The following is a 20191-nucleotide window of genomic DNA, read 5'->3' as shown; positions in this document are numbered from 1 at the left end:
GGAGTTTTAAATACCTCACTGTGTCTAATCCACTCATACCAGCACAACGCACAAATAATACCTGCTCTGTGGTGGTCCTGGGAGAGTCCTGACCATTGAAGAACAGCATTAAAGGGGGCTAACAAAGCATGCATAGAAAGAGATGGACTACAGTCAGTAATTGTAGAACTACAAAGTGCTTCTATATGGTAAGTGGAGCTGATAAAATGGACAGTGAGTGTAGGAACAAGGCTGATTAATGTATACACACAGACAGAACATAAAGAAACAGCCAGTACACCATCAGAGGTTATTCGATTGGATTTATTCTAGCATTCAGTCCATACGTGTTTGCAGACCTTACAGAAATATACGAGAATAAGGTCACAGTCACGTCCTAACCTCATCACAACTGACCTGCAGGAAGTTACGTAGATCTCGTTACTATGTGAACGCCAAGATTTCCATGATATCCTTTAAATAGGTGAAGTGAAGCAGACACACAGCCCGAAGTGATCCCTGCAGATCCTCTCATCACAGTTTCTACAGATTCGTGTTCACGACGTATACGCTTAATATTTTCCCAGTGTGAACGTTTATTATTTAAGATATATTCCACTCTTAAAGGTGATGTATTATAACGATACATAGACTCCATAAATTCCCTTCTAATGTTAAATATTCTAAATTTTGTACAACGCTTACTCTTTCGAAGACTTTATTCTTGGAAAATTATTTATTATTGAACCTCCACAAAAAAAACAAGAAAAAACAAACAACATATAGTTAGTTAAGCATTCTTAGTGTCGTGCTTGAGTCGGATTATCTTAAAAAAAATAATAAAACCTATAATAGCAGTATTTCGATGAGATCTGGTGCTGATGTTTGTCCTATTAAATCGGTTAGTAAATGATCGCTTTGGCTTTGGCAAAGTGTATATTCGCTTTAAAGAGCGGCCTCAGCTAGACATTCGGACGCGGTTTACGTCCCACGCGCAAGCCCGGTACGACGTGACGTCGGAAGAAGAAGCGTATTATCACGGTATTTGTATGGTAAATGGTCGCTTTGCTTCACACACATGTAATAATAAAGAGGGGTGAGTTTTCGACATTTAGTGGACGCTTTTATCCAGAGCGACTTACAGTTGTGACAGTATGCTGTGTAATCTGAGTGATTTAGGGTTAAGGGTCTGGCTCAAGGGCCCTACAATGGCAACCTGGCAGTGGTGGGGCTTGAACCGGCCAGTACCTTAACCACTAAGCTACAACTAAGCTACGACTGCCAATTGAAAATGAATACAAATGACGTAAGGCTACTTTGTGGCTTCATCATGTAGTCTGTAGGCTTTCAGACACTGTGTCAAAATATGTGGTGCGAAACCAATTAAAGAACGGACTGCAAATTAAAACTGTAATTGGCGCCCGTCAGGTGGCGCAGCGATAAAAACACACGCTGGAACACCAGAGCTGGGATCTAGAATACATCGTATCGAGTCTCGGCTCTGCCTGCCGGCTGGGCCGAGCGGCCGCGTGAGCGATGATTGGCCTGTTGTTCAGACGGGGGTGGGATATTAAAAAGCCGGATAGCTGGCTGATTGATGGCGCCTGCACCGAGATGGGAAGAGAGTGCTCTCGGGGTGCGTCTCTCCGTACACACTGCTGATCCGCATCGCACTCGTCGAAGGGTAGGTGACGGAATGCATACGGCTGCTGCCCACGTGTCGGAGGGGGCGTGGGTTAGCTTCGTTCTCCTCGATCAGAGCGGGGGATCGGCATCGGTGGAGAGGAAGGATAAAATTGGCATTGTACCAATACACTGTCAGGTCACATTATTATGACCATCAGCTCATATCCAGAGTGACCACCGTGTGCAGCATGGACAGCAGCTAGACGGACTTGATGTGACTCAATAACCTACCAACCCAATATAGGTTGGCACAGGTATCTGGAGCCATGCTGACACGACCATCAAGGCGGTCCCACAGACGCTCAATTGGGGGCCAGGGTAGTACCTGGAAGTCTTGGTCATGCTCTTCCAACCAATGTGGGACATTTCTAGCCAAAACTGCAGCTCTTGTGGGGGTGTTCCCGGTCTGCAGTGGTCAGTACCTATCGGAACAGTGGTAAACCGGCGACAGGGTCCTTGATGCACGTGGGGAGCGAAGGCTGGAGCTCAGACGAGCTACTGGAGCTCAAATTGCTGATGAAGTCAATGCTGGTTCTGATAGAAAGGTGTCAGAATACACAGTGCATCACAGTTGCAGGGCTTTTTTTGGCAGCAAAAGGGGGACCAACACAATATTAGGAAGGTGGTCATAATGCCTGATGGGTGTATATACACACCAAGCCAGCTCACGCAGCGTGACTTCCTTTATGAGCTAGAAAGTGGTCGTAATAATGTGACTCCACAGTGTATTACTTTCAATGCCATCCTAATGCAGAAATATTTCCATATCAGTGTGTGTGGATTTCTAATTTTCTGATTCACCTAAACATTTACACCTAAACAGTCTCATTAAAATAAATATCACACCCCAGATAAACGCACTACTGTTCTTCTCCTAAAGTTAACAGAGCTTGCTTGTTTCGCAGACCGATACTCTACTCTGTTCGCGATGAAATCCGATCCTTATCGCACACGACGGATTGGGATTCTGAGCGTCGATGCTTAAAAGCGGGGTGGAACCGTGAAGCAGGGACGATTCTGTGTACCGGACGGTCGCCGTGACGTGACGCTTTCGGGTGGCCTGCCGCGGGGTCAGTCGACGTACATGGGAGAGCTGGGGGAGGAAGGGATTTCGTCCAGGATTTTGCACACGTAGCCGGCGACGTCCGCCACTCGCTCCTCGTACATCAGAATGAAAGGGTGCTTCTGCAACGAAACAACAAAACAAAGTTCAATAATTGCACAGACCCCACCCACATAGTCCGGTCATCCCGCCCTAGCAGATACGTGTCTGCTGCAGTCACTGATGGCGCCCAGACGACCGGTGGCAATGCCAAGTTTCGAACCGAGGAGTTCAGGATCTAGTGGAATATCCCGCTAATGCACACTCCTGTTTAAATGCATTTATATTATGGCAGGGTTTCTTAGCCACTGGGGCTATAAAACACCCAACAGTGGTCCCTAGACCTAACCTTAAGAAAGCCTGTGGACCTAACCAAGCCAGGTCCACATCCTACATTAATACAATATTCATGTTTGCTATTTTTTTATTTTATTTTATTCTTACTGAAGTCTGAGGCAAAGCAATGTATCATAGCACTGTTTAGCACACCAGAGCTGGATTCCTCATAACTGGTGCAGTTACGACCCCTACTGGCTGATTGATGGCGCCTGCACATAGACGAGGGATAATGGGATCAGGGTGTGTCTCTCCGTTCACGAAGCTGATCCACATATGAATGCGCCTCGTGCAGGTGGAAAGATGCACTCGGCTACTGCGCACGTGTCGGAGGGGGCGTGTGTTACTCACGGCTCTCCTCGGTCACGAAAGGAAGTCAGCATCAGTAGAGAGGAAACGAAATGCAATCGGGTAATTGGATACGCCTAGATTGGGAGGAAAATTGGGACGTAAACACAGTTCTACAGTAGTATTCAGCAGACGTTCTCACCAGAGCTGCAAATGTGCTTAAAAAAAGAAGAGCATCACATTTCAGTTCTTTGTAATGAACATGCTGCTAATGCCAGTTATGACTAGGGGCAGGATATGACAACGCTCACGTAAAATACAAAATCACAAATCATAACGCACTCAGGTACACTCAACAGGTACAGGGTGACATTTTTATAGTCAAGAACAACATGATTTAAGGTGCATAAGGGTCCCAGGATACAATTCCTATGACACACATCCAAAGTATCATAAAATTATGTCAATTTGGCAAAGAGTCTGCCCTGTTTTCCTTTTATTAACAGCACAGGCCTACATTTTAGAAGAGTGAAAGACTACAAGGGCGTGTCTTTACTGCTACTTGTCAAAAGACTTTAAACAAACCAGCTCGGCTCTGTGTTTATGATGCTTTAGCTTTGCGATACTGAGGACAAATAAATATTGACCAGTGCACCTCTTAATTTGGGCTTTGTGTATACTTTGTTGTATGGAGTTTCTCCGTGCTGGTCTGGCTCGCGTGTCCTCTATTTGAACTGTTAGTAATCGTCTAGCAATAAATGATTATTTAACTTAACTTACTTACTAGAGGGTAATCAGAAGGTATCACGATACGTTATGTTTACAGCATTTATCAGACACTTTAATCCAAAGCCAGTTACAAACAGGTTTGAACAAGTACAGTGCAAGCAATTGAGGGTCTTAAAGGTCTTGCTCTGGGGGCGGGGCTTAAACTAGCAACCTTCTGATCACTAGTTTGAGCTACCACTGCCCTATTCGCTGACCTACTTCATCTACGCCTGAATGATCACAGCAGGAGAAATTAATCTGGCCTTTGCTTCCTTTAAAGTTTAAAGAAGAGGTTTATTCAGGTCATCTAATGAAGTGCTATGTAGGGAGGGGATGTCCGAGTACTCTGTCATGCTCAAATAATGTAAAAATCTGATGTGTGACTTGATGTTGTGGATCTTACAGGCTGAAATGTCACGAATCAGGTTATTTAAAATGCAAAATGTACCTTTTGTCTTTCAGAGTTCATCCAGACTTATGAATGTGACATGTGAACGTTCGAACATCCGAGTCTCTCACTGTCTTCAAAAGACGATTAAAGACCCTCACCGCCTCTTTACTAAGAATTTAGGATGAGCAATAACGTGCACTTACCGTCTATAGCATCTTATAGAGTGGTACCTGATTCTGGGAGTGGCGTTGAACCTGTCAATGAGTTCCATGGTCCCATGGAACTGCATATATTTTAGGCTAATGTAAAATAAAGGGATTGTTTTTGACACCTATACACTTTAAAATAATAATATATAATGTGTCTACGTCGTTCTTTTAATACATTAAGTCACATTAAGCTGTTTAGACTCTCGGAAAAGTTGATTCTCACAATTTCTCAGCACCCCGAGCACTAACACAAGTTTAAAAGTGAAACAGTGAGGAAAATCCAGATAAACACGGATACATGTGGTGTTGTCAGAGGGAATCTGAATCTGTTATTCCACACAAATACAGATTCGTCTCGTATTCGCACTTCCATGACGTTTTACCGCACCGCTCAAGCACACGTCGAGTTTAAAAGTGCAAATTTCTTGACGAGGGGTGTTCGGTTTCAAAGATTTTGAGTTTAGGGGACGCTGGGTTACAAGGTACCACTGTACATGTACTGTATAAACAGACTTGTAGCCTTGCACTGTTGTCTACTTAAACTAGAGTACTGATCAGGCTAACATTACGACCACCTTCCTAATATTGTGTTGGTCCCCCTTTTGCTTCTGAAACGGCCCTGCAACTGTGATGCACCGTGTATTCTGACACCTTTCTAACAGAACCAGGATGAACTTCTTCAGCAATCTGAGCTACAGTAGCTCGTCTGTGCCGTGGCCGCCCATGACCCTGTCGCCGGTTTACCGCTGTTCCTTCCTTGGATCACTTTTGATAGATACCGACCACTGCAGATCGGGAACACCCCACAAGAGCTGCAGTTTTGGAGATGCTCTGACCCAGTCGTCTAGCCATCACGATTTGGCCCTTGCTCAAATCCTCACGCTCGGCCATTTTTCCTGCTTCTAACACATCAACTTTGAGGATAAAATGTTCACTTGCTGCCTAATATATCCCACCTACTAACAGGCCGTGATGAAGAGATAATCAGTGTTATTCACTTCACCTCAGAGGTCAGTGGTCATAATGTTATGTCTGGTTGGTGTATATTGCATTAATTAAAAAACTAGTCAGAAGACACCTACCAGAAGCTCCCTATACTTTGGCCTTTTTGACTCGTCCTTTGTAAGGCTGAAAAAAAAAGAAAACATTGTTATTAGAGATGCATGAGTACGGATACTAGTATCGGGTATTAGCCCGATACCGCGCTCATTAACTCGTACTCGTACTCGCAAACGAGCCTCCGATACTAAACATCCGATACCTTGTGCCTAGTGCGCGTTGCTGCGTTAACGCAGGGATTTTCAACCTGTGGGGCGCGAGTGCCTGACCGGGGGGCGTGACGTTGCGAGATTTTTTTACTTCTAAAACGAAAGCAATTCATTTTTCACCCACGGGAGACAGACTGAATTATTCTCACTGACCACGCTCACACGCACGTTTAATGTTATTTAGTTTCGTCTGGAAAAAAAACAACACCTTCAAAATAGAGCTAACAGCGAAGATAACCGGTTACAAAAGCAGCGACCGCCGTTATAGGACGTGTTTGTGTCTTTAATACTCTGTTCACAGTGTCGATACAAGTGATTCAGGAGTCGACTCATTTTAAGCTTCTTTTCTCAGTCATCTCTCCGTGTTTACTGTTATAATGAACGATGCGGTTGTAAATAAACACCAACTACTACAGAACATTCTGTGTGACTCGCTTACATTATAAAGCTCAGGCTTAATTATACTGGTTATTACCACAGAGCGGGAGCCGACTCAGAGTCGTTTACGATTTACCGAGGTGAACCACGAATGTACTGTATGTGCTGATAGAATCGGCTCAGATGGGATCGGACTGTATGATCCTTTTAGAGTAAATATTTCGAATCAGCAGAATCGCATCGCATGTATGATGTGCACAGCGTTAATTACGTGCGTTTATTGATGAACGTTAACGTTAGCTTGTCAGAAGCTTTCTCAATGATGTCTGTGCGGTGTGTTTTTTTTTTTTTTTACAATTAGTGATGGCAACCCAAGCAACCGTTCCACAGCACTATCTTACACTAAACACTTCACTATTCCATAATGCTCCAGATTGCATCATTCTAAATAGGTATCGGTATCGGCGAGTACAAAAATACATGTACTTGTACTCGTACTCGGTTGGGAAAAAATTGTATCGATGCATCCCTACTTGTTATTATTAGTATTACAAGTTAGATGTCAAATGTCTTATACATAAACCTATAAACAACCTATAAACAACACAGCAAGCTGTCAGATTTACCATAGATTGACAAAGTTGATGAATTTGGGAGAAAACTGCCTCTCCTCTGAATTGCTCAGTTGTGGAGGATCTCCCTTTACCACCTGTGTCAGCTGATCGAACACACTGTTCCACTTGGGGTAAGGAAACCGTCCTGTCGCCAGTTCATACTAATAAATGGGAAGGAAGGGAAACAAATAAACCCTAAAATATTCTGTTATGTAATGATTTGAACCGCATCTGGGGTTACGATTGAATATAGCAGAATATAGTCACGCACCAGCGTAATTCCTAAACTCCATACGTCCGAGCGCACGTCGTAGCCTTGCCGAGAAGCGCTAGGGTCTATCCTTTCAGGCTATTAGAAGAAAGAAATAATGATATTTTATATATATAATTCCATGACAGTATATTCGACTCATGTATATGTATGTATATACACCGATCAGGTATAACATTATGACTACTGACAGGTGAAGTTGATAACACTGATTATCTCTTCATCACGGCACCTGTTAGTAGGTGGGATATATTAGGCAACAATTGTGATGGCTAGACGACTGGGTCCGAGCATCTCCGAAACTGCAGCTCTTGTGGGGTGTTCCCGGTCTGCACTGGTCGGTATCTATCAAAAGTGGTCCAAGGAAAGGACGGTGGTAAACCGGCGACAGGGTCATGGGCGGCCAGGGCTCATTGAGGCACGTGGGGAGCGAAGGCTGGCGAGCTACTGTAGCTCAAACTGCTGAAGAAGTTACATCACAGTCGCAGGGACCAACACAATATTAGGAGGGTGGTCATAATGTTATGCCTGATCAGTGTATAATAATTTTCAGTCATTATTTTTTCATCTGTTTTAAGCTTCATTAAGGGACGAATCGAACGAACATGAGGTGACTCACAGCCATGTAAGGTCTGCATCCAGCATCCCGAGTCTTAGCTATGGAGTCAACCAGCTGGCCGCTGATTCCGAAATCGCAGAGCTTAATGTTGCCGTTTCTGTCCAGGAGAATGTTGGAAGGTTTGATGTCTACAATAAAACACACACACACACACACACACACACACACACACACAAGTACATTCTATTAGGCATGTCTGGATTGCAGCATGTGAGTTAAGTAATGTGGTGGCTCCACCTAGTGGCTGTTTGGGAAAACGTTGTTAAATATAAGCTGGTCTGACTGGTCACACTGTCGCCTCACAGCAAGGAGGTCCTGGGTTCGATCCCCAGGCGGGGCGGTCCGGGTCCTTTCTGTGCGGAGTTTGCATGTTCTCCCCGTGTCTGCGTGGGTTTCCTCCCACAGTCCAAAAACATGCAGTCAGGTTAATTGGAGACACTGAATTGCCCTATAGGTGAACGGGTGTGTGTATACGTGTCTGCCCTGCGATGGACTGGCGCCCCGTCCAGGGTGTCACTGCGTGCCTTGCGCCCATTGAAAAGCCGGGCTAGGCTCCAGCTCCCCGACACGTGCGCAAGGAGCCAAACGCATCTTTTCATATGTGGATCGGCTTTGTGTACGGAGAGACACACCCTGATCACGCGTTATCCATCGTGTCTGTGCAGAGGTCGTAATTGTATCAGATGCGACAAATCCTTCCTTGAACAACAAGCCAGACGTTGTCCATGTAGGCGCCCGGCAGAGCCGAGGTTCGAACCAACGAGTTCGAGATGAGATGTCAGCACTGGTGTGCTAGCGTGTTTTATCGCTGCGCCACCTGAGCAGCCTAGAGTGTTAAACGCGGCATCTTGTGTATGCCGCCTGATCTTCACGTCTGTTAAGGTGATGTTTTCCTGTGAGTGTGTGATACTGTGATGGGTCTGATGTCTGAGGGCGGGGTCTTTTCCTGGCTAGTTGGTCAGTCATTGTTCAAAGTCATGTGATAAACTCACCTCTGTGGATAATTTTCAAGTTTTCTTTCAAGTGATTCAGTGCTTTCACAGTCTGCAATAAACAGGAGAGGGAAAATAAGGATCATCAGAGCAATGACAAGTTAGTACATGACAAGACCCATAATGCAACACTTACCGCTAATGTAATTTTGCCCAATATTTCCTCAGGAATGACATCATCTAATGAGCAATATACATATTTATAGAATTTGTCGAACGAGGTAGACATGAGCTCCATACAAATCCAACAGTCACCCTGTAAAAGACACAACGAATGAAAATCAGGTTTTCTGTTCGGGGTTTGCATGTTCTCCCCGTGTCTGTGTGGGTTTCCTTTGGGAGCTCCGGTTTCCTCCAACAGTCAGGTTAATTGGAGACACCGAATTGCCCGATAGGTGAATGAGTGTGTGTATGTGTGTCAGCCCAGGGTGTTACTAAGTGCCTTGCTCCCATTGAAAAGCTGGGATAGGCTCCCCTTTTTACCACAGTCGTCCCCCAATTTAGTCATATCCAGTTACCCGATCGTATCTTGCCTCTACTGCTGCAGACCTCCACTCCTTTCCGAGGAGGGCTCTGACACGCCCTCTACATGCGCCCCCTGCGACATGTGCGCAGTAGCCGAGTGCTTTTTTTCTCCTGCAGCAAGTGGATTCATATAGAGAGGGCAGCAGTGGCTCAGTGGTTAAGGCACTAGTCTAGTAATCTAAAGGATGCTGGTTCAAGCCTCACCACTGTCAGCTTGCCACTGTTGGGCCCCTGAATTGCTTAACCCTAAATTGCTTAAACTGTGTTCAGTCGTAATTGTAGGTCACTGTGAGTCACGCGCCGTAAAGACCTGACTGATTGTGATAAGAGCCAAAACGTTACAACCAGACGACTGGGTTGAGGGATCTCTGAAACAGCAACGGATGCTCACAGACTCACAGATTCATTGATGCCAGGGGACATGTTTGCTATGGGGTCTGGTACATACCAACATAGGGGCTGCTGTGGCTCAAATTGCAGATAATTTTAATACTAGTGATGGTGCGTATGTGTCAACATCAGACATCCCAAGTTGCAAAAACTCATTTCAGGGAGGTACCCCCGGACCCGGACACCGAAATACAAAAAAGCTAAAAAACCTCTCGCACACACCAAAAGATATGGGTGATAACAGAACTTTTAGGAGCTGCTAACTGAGCTACTACGCTAACTGTTGACGTCACAAACACATTAATGTGTACTACATAGTGCACTAGATAATGTGAAAGATAATAGATTTATGTTCCCTACATAGTGCACAAGATTGTATATTAGAAAAGAATTTATGTTCCTTACTTAGTGCACTAGATAGTGTACTAGATAATAGACTTATGTTTCTTACATAATGCTTTAGGTAGCGTATTAGTTAACGGATTTAGGTTCCCTACATAGTGCACTACATTGTATATCAGATCACGGCTTTATGTTCCCTACATAGTGCACTAGATAGTGTATTAGATAACGCATTCATGTTCACTACATAGTGCACTAGAAAGTATAACTAAATGATGATTTGTGTTCCCTACATAGTGCACTAGATTGGATATTAGAAAAGAATTTATGTTCCTTACTTAGTGCACTAGATAGTGTACTAGATAATAGACTTATGTTTTTTACATAATGCTTTAGGTAGCGTATTAGTTACTACATAGTGCACTAAATTGTATATCACATAACGGATTTATGTTCCCTACATAGTGCACTAGATAGTATTTTAGATATGAATTTATGTTCCCTACATAGTGCACTAGATAGTATTTTAGATATGAATTTATGTTCCCTACATAGTGCACTAGATAGTATTTTAGATATGAATTTATGTTCCCTACATAGTGCACTAGATAGTATATTTGATCATAGATTTATGTTCCCTACTTAGTGCACTAGACAGTATATTAGACAACCGATTTATGTTCCCTACACAGTGCGCTAGATTGTATATCAGGTAACGGATTTAATACGCGATGGGGAATAAAGTCTGTGTCGCCTCTGTGTGTGTGTGTCGCTCTCGGCCGCTCGTTCTAGATTCCGGGAGATTTGATCTGACTTGCGGGCATCAGGGAGCCGCTATGTATATGCGGGAGACTCCCGGAACTTCCGGGACACTTGGGATGTCTGCAACATACAGTACAAACCCTTGATGTATGGTGCTGAGTAATCGCAGACCAGTCTAAGTGGCCATGCTACTGTCAATAGCACACAGGCATCAGAACTGGACATCAGGGAAACTAAAGAAGGTCGACCGGTCCAAGGAATTCCGTTTCCTTCAAGACCACTATAGGGAAATGTGCAAAAGTTAAAGAACCTGCTGGTAATGTCCTGGTAGTAGATATTACATGACTCCTTGGGTCTGTTAAAAAATCTAGTGAGCTGCCTTGCTGCCTAGTGCCTACCTGGGCAGCTGCCTAAGTAGAGAGGATTCTAATAAAACATCAAACTAATTAGGCAGGTTATTTAGACGCACCACTTAGACAGTGGTTTTTCTCACTAAGCTAACTAGAGATGGACCGATCGGGGTTTTTGGCACCGATTCCGATCTCCGATCTCCTTTCAGGGACATCGGCCGATAGCCGATTCCGATGGGGGGGGGGGGGGGGGGATTAGCAGTAAATAAACTTAAAAAGAGCCTCACAGTAAAGATAAACCGGAGCAGCGCACGTGTGTGTGTGTGTGTGTGTTTGACGCAGTTACAGAGTTACAGAGACGCAGAGTTCACAGTATCGCTATAAGTGATTCATTGATTCATGAGTTGATTCGTTTTTATGTGAAGCGTAAGTTTCTCTTCTCGGTTATCTCTCCGTGTTTACTGTTATTAATTAAATGTCGTGGTTTTAAATAAACACCAGCTACTACAGAACATTCTGTGTGACTCTCTTACATTAAAAAGCTTCATTAAAAAGCTTCATTAAACTGCTATTACCACAGATCTGTAACCGAGTCAGACTCGTTCCGTCTAAGCAGCTAAAAGTTTTCTAAAAGTTCAGCAGATGATCCTGAACTAACGAATTTGGTAATGAATAAACTTTTGCCTCGGATTGGCTCTGTAACGTCTTCTGTTCTCATCTACATCACAAGTAAGAACCGCTCACGATTTACCAAAATGAACCAGGAGTTTATATAACGTGCTGATAGAATCGACTCAGATGTGACCGGGTTGAATTATCTTTTTAAAGTAAATATTACAATCAGCAAAATTACATCGTAAGAGCTTTCACGATGGTTTCTGCACGATGGTTGACGAATGGTGATGTGATGGTTGGTGCTTCGTAGCTCAAAGTCTGGATCAATCCACTGAGCTGTTAACTTAACATGGTCTTTATATATCACACGATCGGATCGGCTACTTTTAGGAAATATCGCCGATCGCCGATAGCATATTTTGATTAAAAATCGGCCGATACCGATTCGTAGCCGATCGATCGTCCCATCTCTAAAGCTAACAGTTAGCCTCAGGCTATTTCAATCAATGGGCTGAGGTGACACAACAGCTAACTTTACACAAATTAAACATCGATGAGAATTTATTTACATTTGAAAAGAACTCTGTTGGTTGCTCCGCATCCGTCCACCATATCTGTATTTCTGGGGGAGAAAAGTTGTGCCTCACCGAATGCCGGGATTGCCTTTATCGGATGCTCCCTCATTATTCAGTCGGATTATCGCTCAGAATTAAGGCACCTCAGTAGGCAGCATTTGAACGTATCTAAGCGTCTATGTAGAGAGATCACCAGGTTCTCGGACAGACCCCTTCCCTTGTTAGGAGGAAGCCTTGGCTCGTCAGTGTAAAACCTACAGGGTTCAGCGACCTTTAGTAATGACGAGCTCACCTCTCGGAACAGAGCCCCGTAAAACTGGACGATATAGGGACAGTCGCTACTCCTCATGACGACGTCTAAATCCATGAGCAGCTGCTTCTGTTCTTTCTCATCGACGGTGGAGCGAATCCTCTGCGACACAGATATATCATATGGACACAAACACATACAGGTCATCAAAAGTGCATCAGATGAGATTAATTCATACTTTTTATTATTGTCATACCTTAACCGCCATGATCTGACCACTGGGCTTATGAACCATCTTGTTGACGGAGCCGTAGGCCCCTCGGCCGATCTCGCCCAGATCCTTCAGGTCCTCGGCGGTGAAGTCCCAGTGCTGCTCGGGAGAAATCTTCAGCTTCCCACACGACTCGATACTGTGGTTGCGCAGTCGCTCTCTAAAAGTCATAACGTATACAAGTACACACAGGTTAACAACTTTCCACAAACAGTGCTGAAGTATACACACTTGGGTCGCTTACTTACATGTGTGGGTTCTGGAAAGGAGGGGTGGCTGAAGCGATGGGAAGTCTTGCACTGGGTTTAACGGAGGGATTGGCGAAGTTTAGCTTAAGTGCTCTGCGGTTATCTGGGAAAAAGAAAGAACGTTTTAAAACCTTGGATTAACACTCACATAGTCACTCACTTTCTTAACCGCTTATCCAATTAGGGTCGCGGGGGGTGGGGGGGGGGTGCTGGAGCCTATCCCAGCTTTCCAATGGGCGCAAGGCACACAGGAACACCCTGGACGGGGCGCCAGTCCATCGCAGGGCACACACACATACACACACCCATTCGCCTATAGGGCGATTCAGTGTCTCCAATTAACCTGAATGCATGTTTTTGGACTGTAGGGGGAAACCCACGCAGACACGGGGAGAAAGTGCGGACTCCGCACAGAACGGACCCGGACCGCCCCGTCCGGGGATCGGACCCAGGACCTTCTTGCTGTGAGGCCACAGTGCTACCCACCGAGCCACCGTGCCGCCCACCTTGGATTAACATGCAGTTAAAATCCAGACATACTCTTGCAGGTACAGCACTAGGGATGTCCCGATCACGTTTTTTTGTTCCCGATACCGATCCCGATTATTAATTTTGATCCCGATCCGATACCGATTCTCAAACCGATACTTGTATTTTCTAGATATTGTCTAGATAAGAACTAGATAATACTGTTCACACGGTGCACACTTCAAGTACATTACAGTTATTCAGATTAATCCAGTGTATATGTTTAACAACTAAATAGCTCTGCAGTGCTGAAGGGAAAAATGCTGCATCCAAGTTATTGGCTTAATGTTTTTGTATTTTTACAAAATCAATCAAAATGATTGAGATAATTACAGTTTTACTTTAAACTTTACATTCAAAGAAAAAAAATGTTTAATGCAGTGATGCACAAAAAATGACCAGAAATCTGTGTAGCAGCTTAACTTGAATATAAGAAAAAAAGTTACTTAAAAGCATTACAGTAAAACCTGAATACCAAAATAAAATGGAAAGGCTCTTTTGTTATGAAGGAAAGCCAGTTCTTAAAGTGCTTGTATTGTGTCGGTGGTTTGATGGACGTTTGTACACGAAGTGAGTGTGTTTTGACCCTTTAGGCCTTCCATAGTGCATGGGATAGCGTGCTTGACTCAACTGTCGGCTATTCGGTACCGTAACGGAAGAAGTTAATAAAGTGTTCTGCTCCCGACAATATGTGAATATACCGTGCATTTATTTCTTTATTAAACGAGTGCATCACTACGTTGTTTTGTAAACCGGTGTGATCCTTAACTCCCACACTCTCACACATGAACGCGGCTCTGCTCCCACCGCCTCGTGAAACGCTCACACTGCAGACGTTACACTTCACTGCTGGACTTGTTTTACTTTTCAATTTAAAGTATTTCCACACAGCGGACATGCTGACGTAACACAAAAGATCGGGATTAAGATCGGGTTTAATGAAGCCGATTCCGATCAACTAAAAAATGCCTTGATCGGCCCCGATCCCGATCTTTGAGATCGGTTCGGGACATCCCTATACAGCACACATTCAAACTTATTATAAATTGTCTAAACATTTCCTATTTAAGGTGCATTTGTCATTATTTTATTGTTTGTACTACTGATAATAAGGTCAAAATATCTGGAGAACACGAGAAAACCTTGTTTGTTAAAATAAGGTGCTCAAAACAGCTGGATTTACTATACTATTTAATAATTAGTGTTCATCTGGTATCTTGTGTAAATACTGCTGACTATACTAAATAAAGACATCTTGATCCTTAAACAGCAGATGAAAAACAGTCCACTAGCATCTTAACGCAGATGCTTTTATACAAAGTGATTCGCAGTTGTGACTGTATAAGGTTAAGCGCCTTGCTCAAGTGTCCAAATGTGGCAACCTAGCATTGGTGGGACTATGTACGTCCAGTATATTTACCACTGACCTACTACTGGCCTCAAATAAGAGGGAAAACTACAGTATTTGCAACCACTAGATCTAAAATTCTACCAATCATTGAAAAAGTCACTCACTTTGAGGGGCGCCGGACAGATTTATCTGAAACCCTGCAGCAGCAAAGAAAAAAACAAAAGAAACATAAAGTGTGCACAAAGCTGTGAAACTGAAAATATTTAACACAAAAAAAAATTTAAGTGAGAAAAGCAGCGTATTAGGAACTTATTGTTCATGCTGTACAAAAGCATTTACAATGAAACATTCCATACAGCAAGGACATGATGTTTAACGTTCGTGGCTAAGCAGAGGTCTAATGTATGTTTGCTAGGGTCAGAAAAGACAAACTGCCCGGAAACTGCCCTCAGTGATATAAGGGAAATGATATGCTTCCAACTTTGCAGCAACAGGTTCAGCATGACCCTGTGCCCCTGTGCCCCAAAAATGGCCTATAAAGTCATGAAGATAAGCTTGGTTTAAAGAAACTCCAGTGGCCAGCACAGAGCCCTGACCTCACTGATTCAATATATATATGTGTGTGTGTGTGTGATTCAATAATTGATCAAAACCTATAATTATTTATTTATTTAATTATTTTTTAATTAATTAATTCCTGTGATTCAATTTAGTATTGTTAGATTATATTTTACTGTCTGTCTGCCTGCCTTTCTGTCTACCTATCTATATGTTTTTCTATCTGTCTGCCCATCTATCTATTTATCTGTATGTTTGTCTGTCTATCTACATATCGAGCTGTCTGTTTATCTATCTATCTATCTGTCTGTCTGTCTGTCTGTCTGTCTGTCTGTCTATCTATCTATCTATCTATCTATCTATCTATCTATCTATCTATCTATCTATCTATCTATCTATCTATCTATCTATCTATCTATCTATCTATCTATCTATCTATCTGTTTTTCTATCTGTCTGCCCGTTTATCTATTTATCTGTCTTTAGTCTGTCTGTCTATCTATCTATCTATCTTTATGTCTGTATGACTATCTATATGTTGGTCTGTCTGTGTGTCTATCTATCTATATGTCTGTCTGTATATATGTCTGTCTGTCAGTCTATCTATTTATCTGTATGTTTGTCTATCTACATATGGAGCTGTCTTTAATCTGTCTGTCTATCTATCTATCTATCTATCTATCTATCTATCTATCTATCTATCTATCTATCTATCTATCTATCTATCTATCTATATGTTTGTCTGTCTGTCTGTCTATCTGTCTATATGTCTGTATGACTATCTATATGTTGGTCTGTCTGTCTGTCTATCTATCTGTCTGTCTGTCTATCTATGTATGTGTGGCTGCTGTTACAGCTCACAAAGAAGTCACTATATTTTAATACCATTTGTTTGTAAAATGATAACCAATCAGTCACAGGTACAGTGCACTGTTTCAAAATAAGTACTGGTTTGTATATATGACATTATAATCAGGTTGTGACTTTAAAATAAGATGAAAAATGCAACACTGGCAGTGATACTAAAGCAGCTGCATTTTCCAAGCAGGACATCTGCACTTTCATATCCTCTAAGAGAGTGAAGAAGGTACCTGTTTCATTCTGACACCTCCAGCATGTGTTGGAATCTGTGAGGGCGACATAATTCACAGTTAGAAATCGGGACTACAGAACAGAATCTACAATATTTAGCTTTTACTGTAACACTGAACATTTCTAGACCAATGAGGAAAAATGACATCTTGCCTTGTGTGATTCTGCTTTGGTACTTAGTGACACAAGAATTTAAGATTGATGGTAATTTATATTATATGATATTACTTAATGTATAAATGTGTTTAATCAGGCACATATGGCTTATAACTTCAATATAGGCCAGCCACATTTTTTATATTGCCACATATTCGATTATATTGTTTGGACAATGCTACTTCCCCTTTTTCTTTGCATGGTACCCTGCAGAACAATACACATCCAAAGCCATAACTAGTCATTCCGTACCTAATGTGTTACTGTTCGTTTCCGTTTGCACAAGGGAAACCGCCAAAGTAGGAGTTTTTGTAGCGCTATTGCAAAACGATTGCGGCTGGGTTTTAAATATGGTGCCTGTATTGTCACTAATGTCACGCCTGCTTCGGTATGCTTGGTCCCTGGCCGAGAAGGGTATCCAAATTTAGCACAGGTACTGAGGCTGAGTTCTGGTGACTTGGCAATGGAAAGAATGACTGAATGTGAAATCAAAGCACTATACAATTAACCAGATGTTACCTGGGTGGTGGACCATTCTACGCACTGCAGTGACACTAACAAGGTAAATAGGAATAATTAACCAAATAAGTCGCTGTTTGATTAATTCTGTCGGTTAGTACTTAACAGGCACAGGCTCAAGTAGCTGCGTCTGAGGGAGGGTAGGCCAAATAGGGAATTGTTAAAAAGGTGAGTCTAATCCACACTATATTTTTCCCATTTATTAGCATCCCTAGTTGCTGTATTACTTCTTAGAAGGGCATCCCATGTTATTCAGGAACTTCCTTTCATTATGCCAATGTAATTGTGTGACAGGTGACATAACAGCGCAATCGCAGGTCTGTCCCTAAAGAACCTGATCGAATAATCAGACTCAGAGTATGCTGTCATATATGATTGGACAATCTATTTTTGAATTCTAATCTCATATAGTGTGACGAATAATGACCTATAAAGCCACATAATTCAAACCTGTATCCGAACGCATATAAATCCGAATTAGGTTTTTACTTCTCTGTTAGATTCAATTCATTTAACTGCAGAATTTGTTCCAAATTGCATGTTTTATATACACTACTATGTCTCCTTATAGTTCTACGTTTCTTGTAGCTTAAAGAAAACCAATCTCTATTTTTTATCTGTGCAACTGCAGTTGAAAAATCCGACGTAAACAAAAGGACTCTGCAAACATGGTTCATTCGTGACAGTCGTGACGTCCATTCACAAACCTCAACAGAGAGAATAAACTATGTAATATTGTTAAACGTTATAACGTGACGTCCACTCCCAAACCCTATCAGAGAGAACAAACTATGTAATAACGTTAAATTCAGGTTGTTTGGGGCGGCACGGTGGGTAATAGCGATGTAACGATACACTCTACACACGATGCGATGCAATTCACGGTATTGGGTAAAATTAAAGACAAATTATGACAAAGTTTCCATTTATTATTTCTCTTAATAAAAAATTAAATAAATTACTGTATTTGTGATGGCACAAATACAGTGCTGTCACTTTTCTTTTTCAATCTTCTATTTATCTAAATAATGAATGTTTAGGGTAGGTACAAACTATGCAAAACAATTAGAATTAAGCCCAATTTGGCTGAAAACCCCCTAATCTGGCAACCAGGCATATAGCGCCAGTGACGTCAACCAGGCGAGGTGTATAGTGCCAGTGCCCTCTGCTGTTTAAAGTGAATATCGATTCATTTTACATGTCAAATCAATTTAAATCGTCTTGTGGTGCGTCGTTACATCCCTAGTGGGTAGCACCGTCGCCTCACAGCAAGGAGGTCCTGGGTTCGGATCCCAGGTGGAGCGGGTCGGGTCCTTTCTGTGTGGAGTTTGCATGTTCTCCCCGTGTCTGTGTGGGCTGTCCATGACTGTGTTTGACATTAGACTGATAAACCTCGTGTAACAAATAACTACCTGTCCTGTCATGAATGTAACCAAAGTGTGTAAAACATGAAGTTAAAATCCTAGCAAATAAAAAATAAATAAATTAGGGTTGTGAACTTTAGTTCTTTGCGATTTTATTCAAACAAACACTTAATTCGTGTTATTTATTCTGAATTAGTTGATTCATGGAAAGCTAAAGCTATGTTAAAGCAGTAAAGTACACAGTTCTCTGAGGTTGTCATAAACTAGTAATAACAGCATAGCAGCATTTATATTCAACACGTCTATTTTACAGATAATATTTAAAATTATAAACTAATAAACTAACCTAAATACGTGTTTGAAATATAAACAAAGATAATTATAGTGGAATTATGTACACGAACTGGTGTTTACACAGCTATTTAACCTTATTACCATGTAGCTAATGCGCAATAACAACAAAACGCACATTACTTATTATTATAACCACTTTATACATTATGTACTATTTTAAAAAATACAAAAAATAGCAAATAAAACAGAAAAAGTCGATTAGTTAGCTAGCGGAATGATAACGTTAATTAAGGCCTGTACAGTTAGCAAACAAGCTAACACTAGCAGCGCATCTAGTGACAGAAGCTAGCTGTTATTACGTTAGCATGTATGCTAGCGCAAAATGTAATTGTCTGACATAAAAGAATAAAGATGAATAAAGAATAATAAAGAATAACCCCGTGTATACTCACCCTGCCCCAAGCCCAGGTGTTGGGGCTGAACAAGGTGATGCTGCAGCGAGGACCCGGCCGCACTAATGCTGGTGCGTGCAGTTGGGGAGTTAGTGGTTGGACTGGGAGTCGCCATTGCCCTCTCAGTGTGTGTGTTATTAAACCAGAAATGCACGAACCCAGACGATCGAGGACTTAATAATATGACACACAGGAGTAGTGAAGAGAATCCTAAAGAAATCAGCACATTATTAGTCTTTATTAAAGAACAGAGGTTCAAACCAGATCCATTAGAGCTGCTCACTGTTACAGCTTATGGTGAATGTAGTGAGCAATGAGCGACCACATACTGTACATCCAAAACCTACAAACTTTTGTTTTCTTCAGAATAAAGGTCCCCTGCTGGCTAGATCAGGCAATATTATTTCACCTATGTCCTTATTTTGTAATCAACAATGTTATTTTATTATTACGATTTTAACATCTGCTTGTAACACTTTGGTTACATTCATGACAGGGTAGGAAGTTACAGGTTACACATCATCCTTCATTCACATTTACATTTGCAGCATTGAGCGGACGCCTTTATCCAAAGCGACTTACAGTTGAGAGTATACATTGCCTCGCTCAAGGGCCCAATAGTGGCAAGCTGTCAGATGTAGGTGGGGTG

At 42.3% G+C, this 20191-nt stretch overlaps 1 protein-coding gene across 2 annotated transcripts; it reads right to left on the bottom strand.

The window, feature by feature from the left end:
- Positions 1 to 284: 284 nt before the first annotated feature.
- map2k4b (mitogen-activated protein kinase kinase 4b) lies at positions 285 to 19832 on the bottom strand. 2 transcript variants are annotated; one of them, XM_063002784.1, is made up of 13 exons: positions 19543 to 19832; positions 16757 to 16792; positions 15273 to 15305; positions 13230 to 13332; positions 12967 to 13141; positions 12753 to 12872; positions 9038 to 9157; positions 8902 to 8953; positions 7910 to 8037; positions 7291 to 7368; positions 7032 to 7180; positions 5842 to 5887; positions 285 to 2850 (listed from the first exon to the last, which is right to left on the bottom strand). In XM_063002784.1, exons 1-13 carry the CDS (start codon positions 19655 to 19657, stop codon positions 2737 to 2739), a joined length of 1269 nt encoding a protein of 422 aa, XP_062858854.1. In that variant the 5' UTR covers positions 19658 to 19832; the 3' UTR covers positions 285 to 2736. The 2 variants fall into 2 exon arrangements, with proteins under 2 accessions (XP_062858854.1, XP_062858855.1); XM_063002785.1 differs by lacking the exon at positions 15273 to 15305.
- Positions 19833 to 20191: the final 359 nt, after the last annotated feature.

The sequence above is a fragment of the Trichomycterus rosablanca genome, chromosome 10 (genome assembly GCF_030014385.1).
Source record: "Trichomycterus rosablanca isolate fTriRos1 chromosome 10, fTriRos1.hap1, whole genome shotgun sequence".
NCBI classification, from domain to species: Eukaryota; Metazoa; Chordata; class Actinopteri; order Siluriformes; family Trichomycteridae; genus Trichomycterus; species Trichomycterus rosablanca.
The sequence above is the reverse complement of the archived record's forward strand: the minus strand, read 5'-3'. Positions and strand labels throughout refer to the sequence as shown.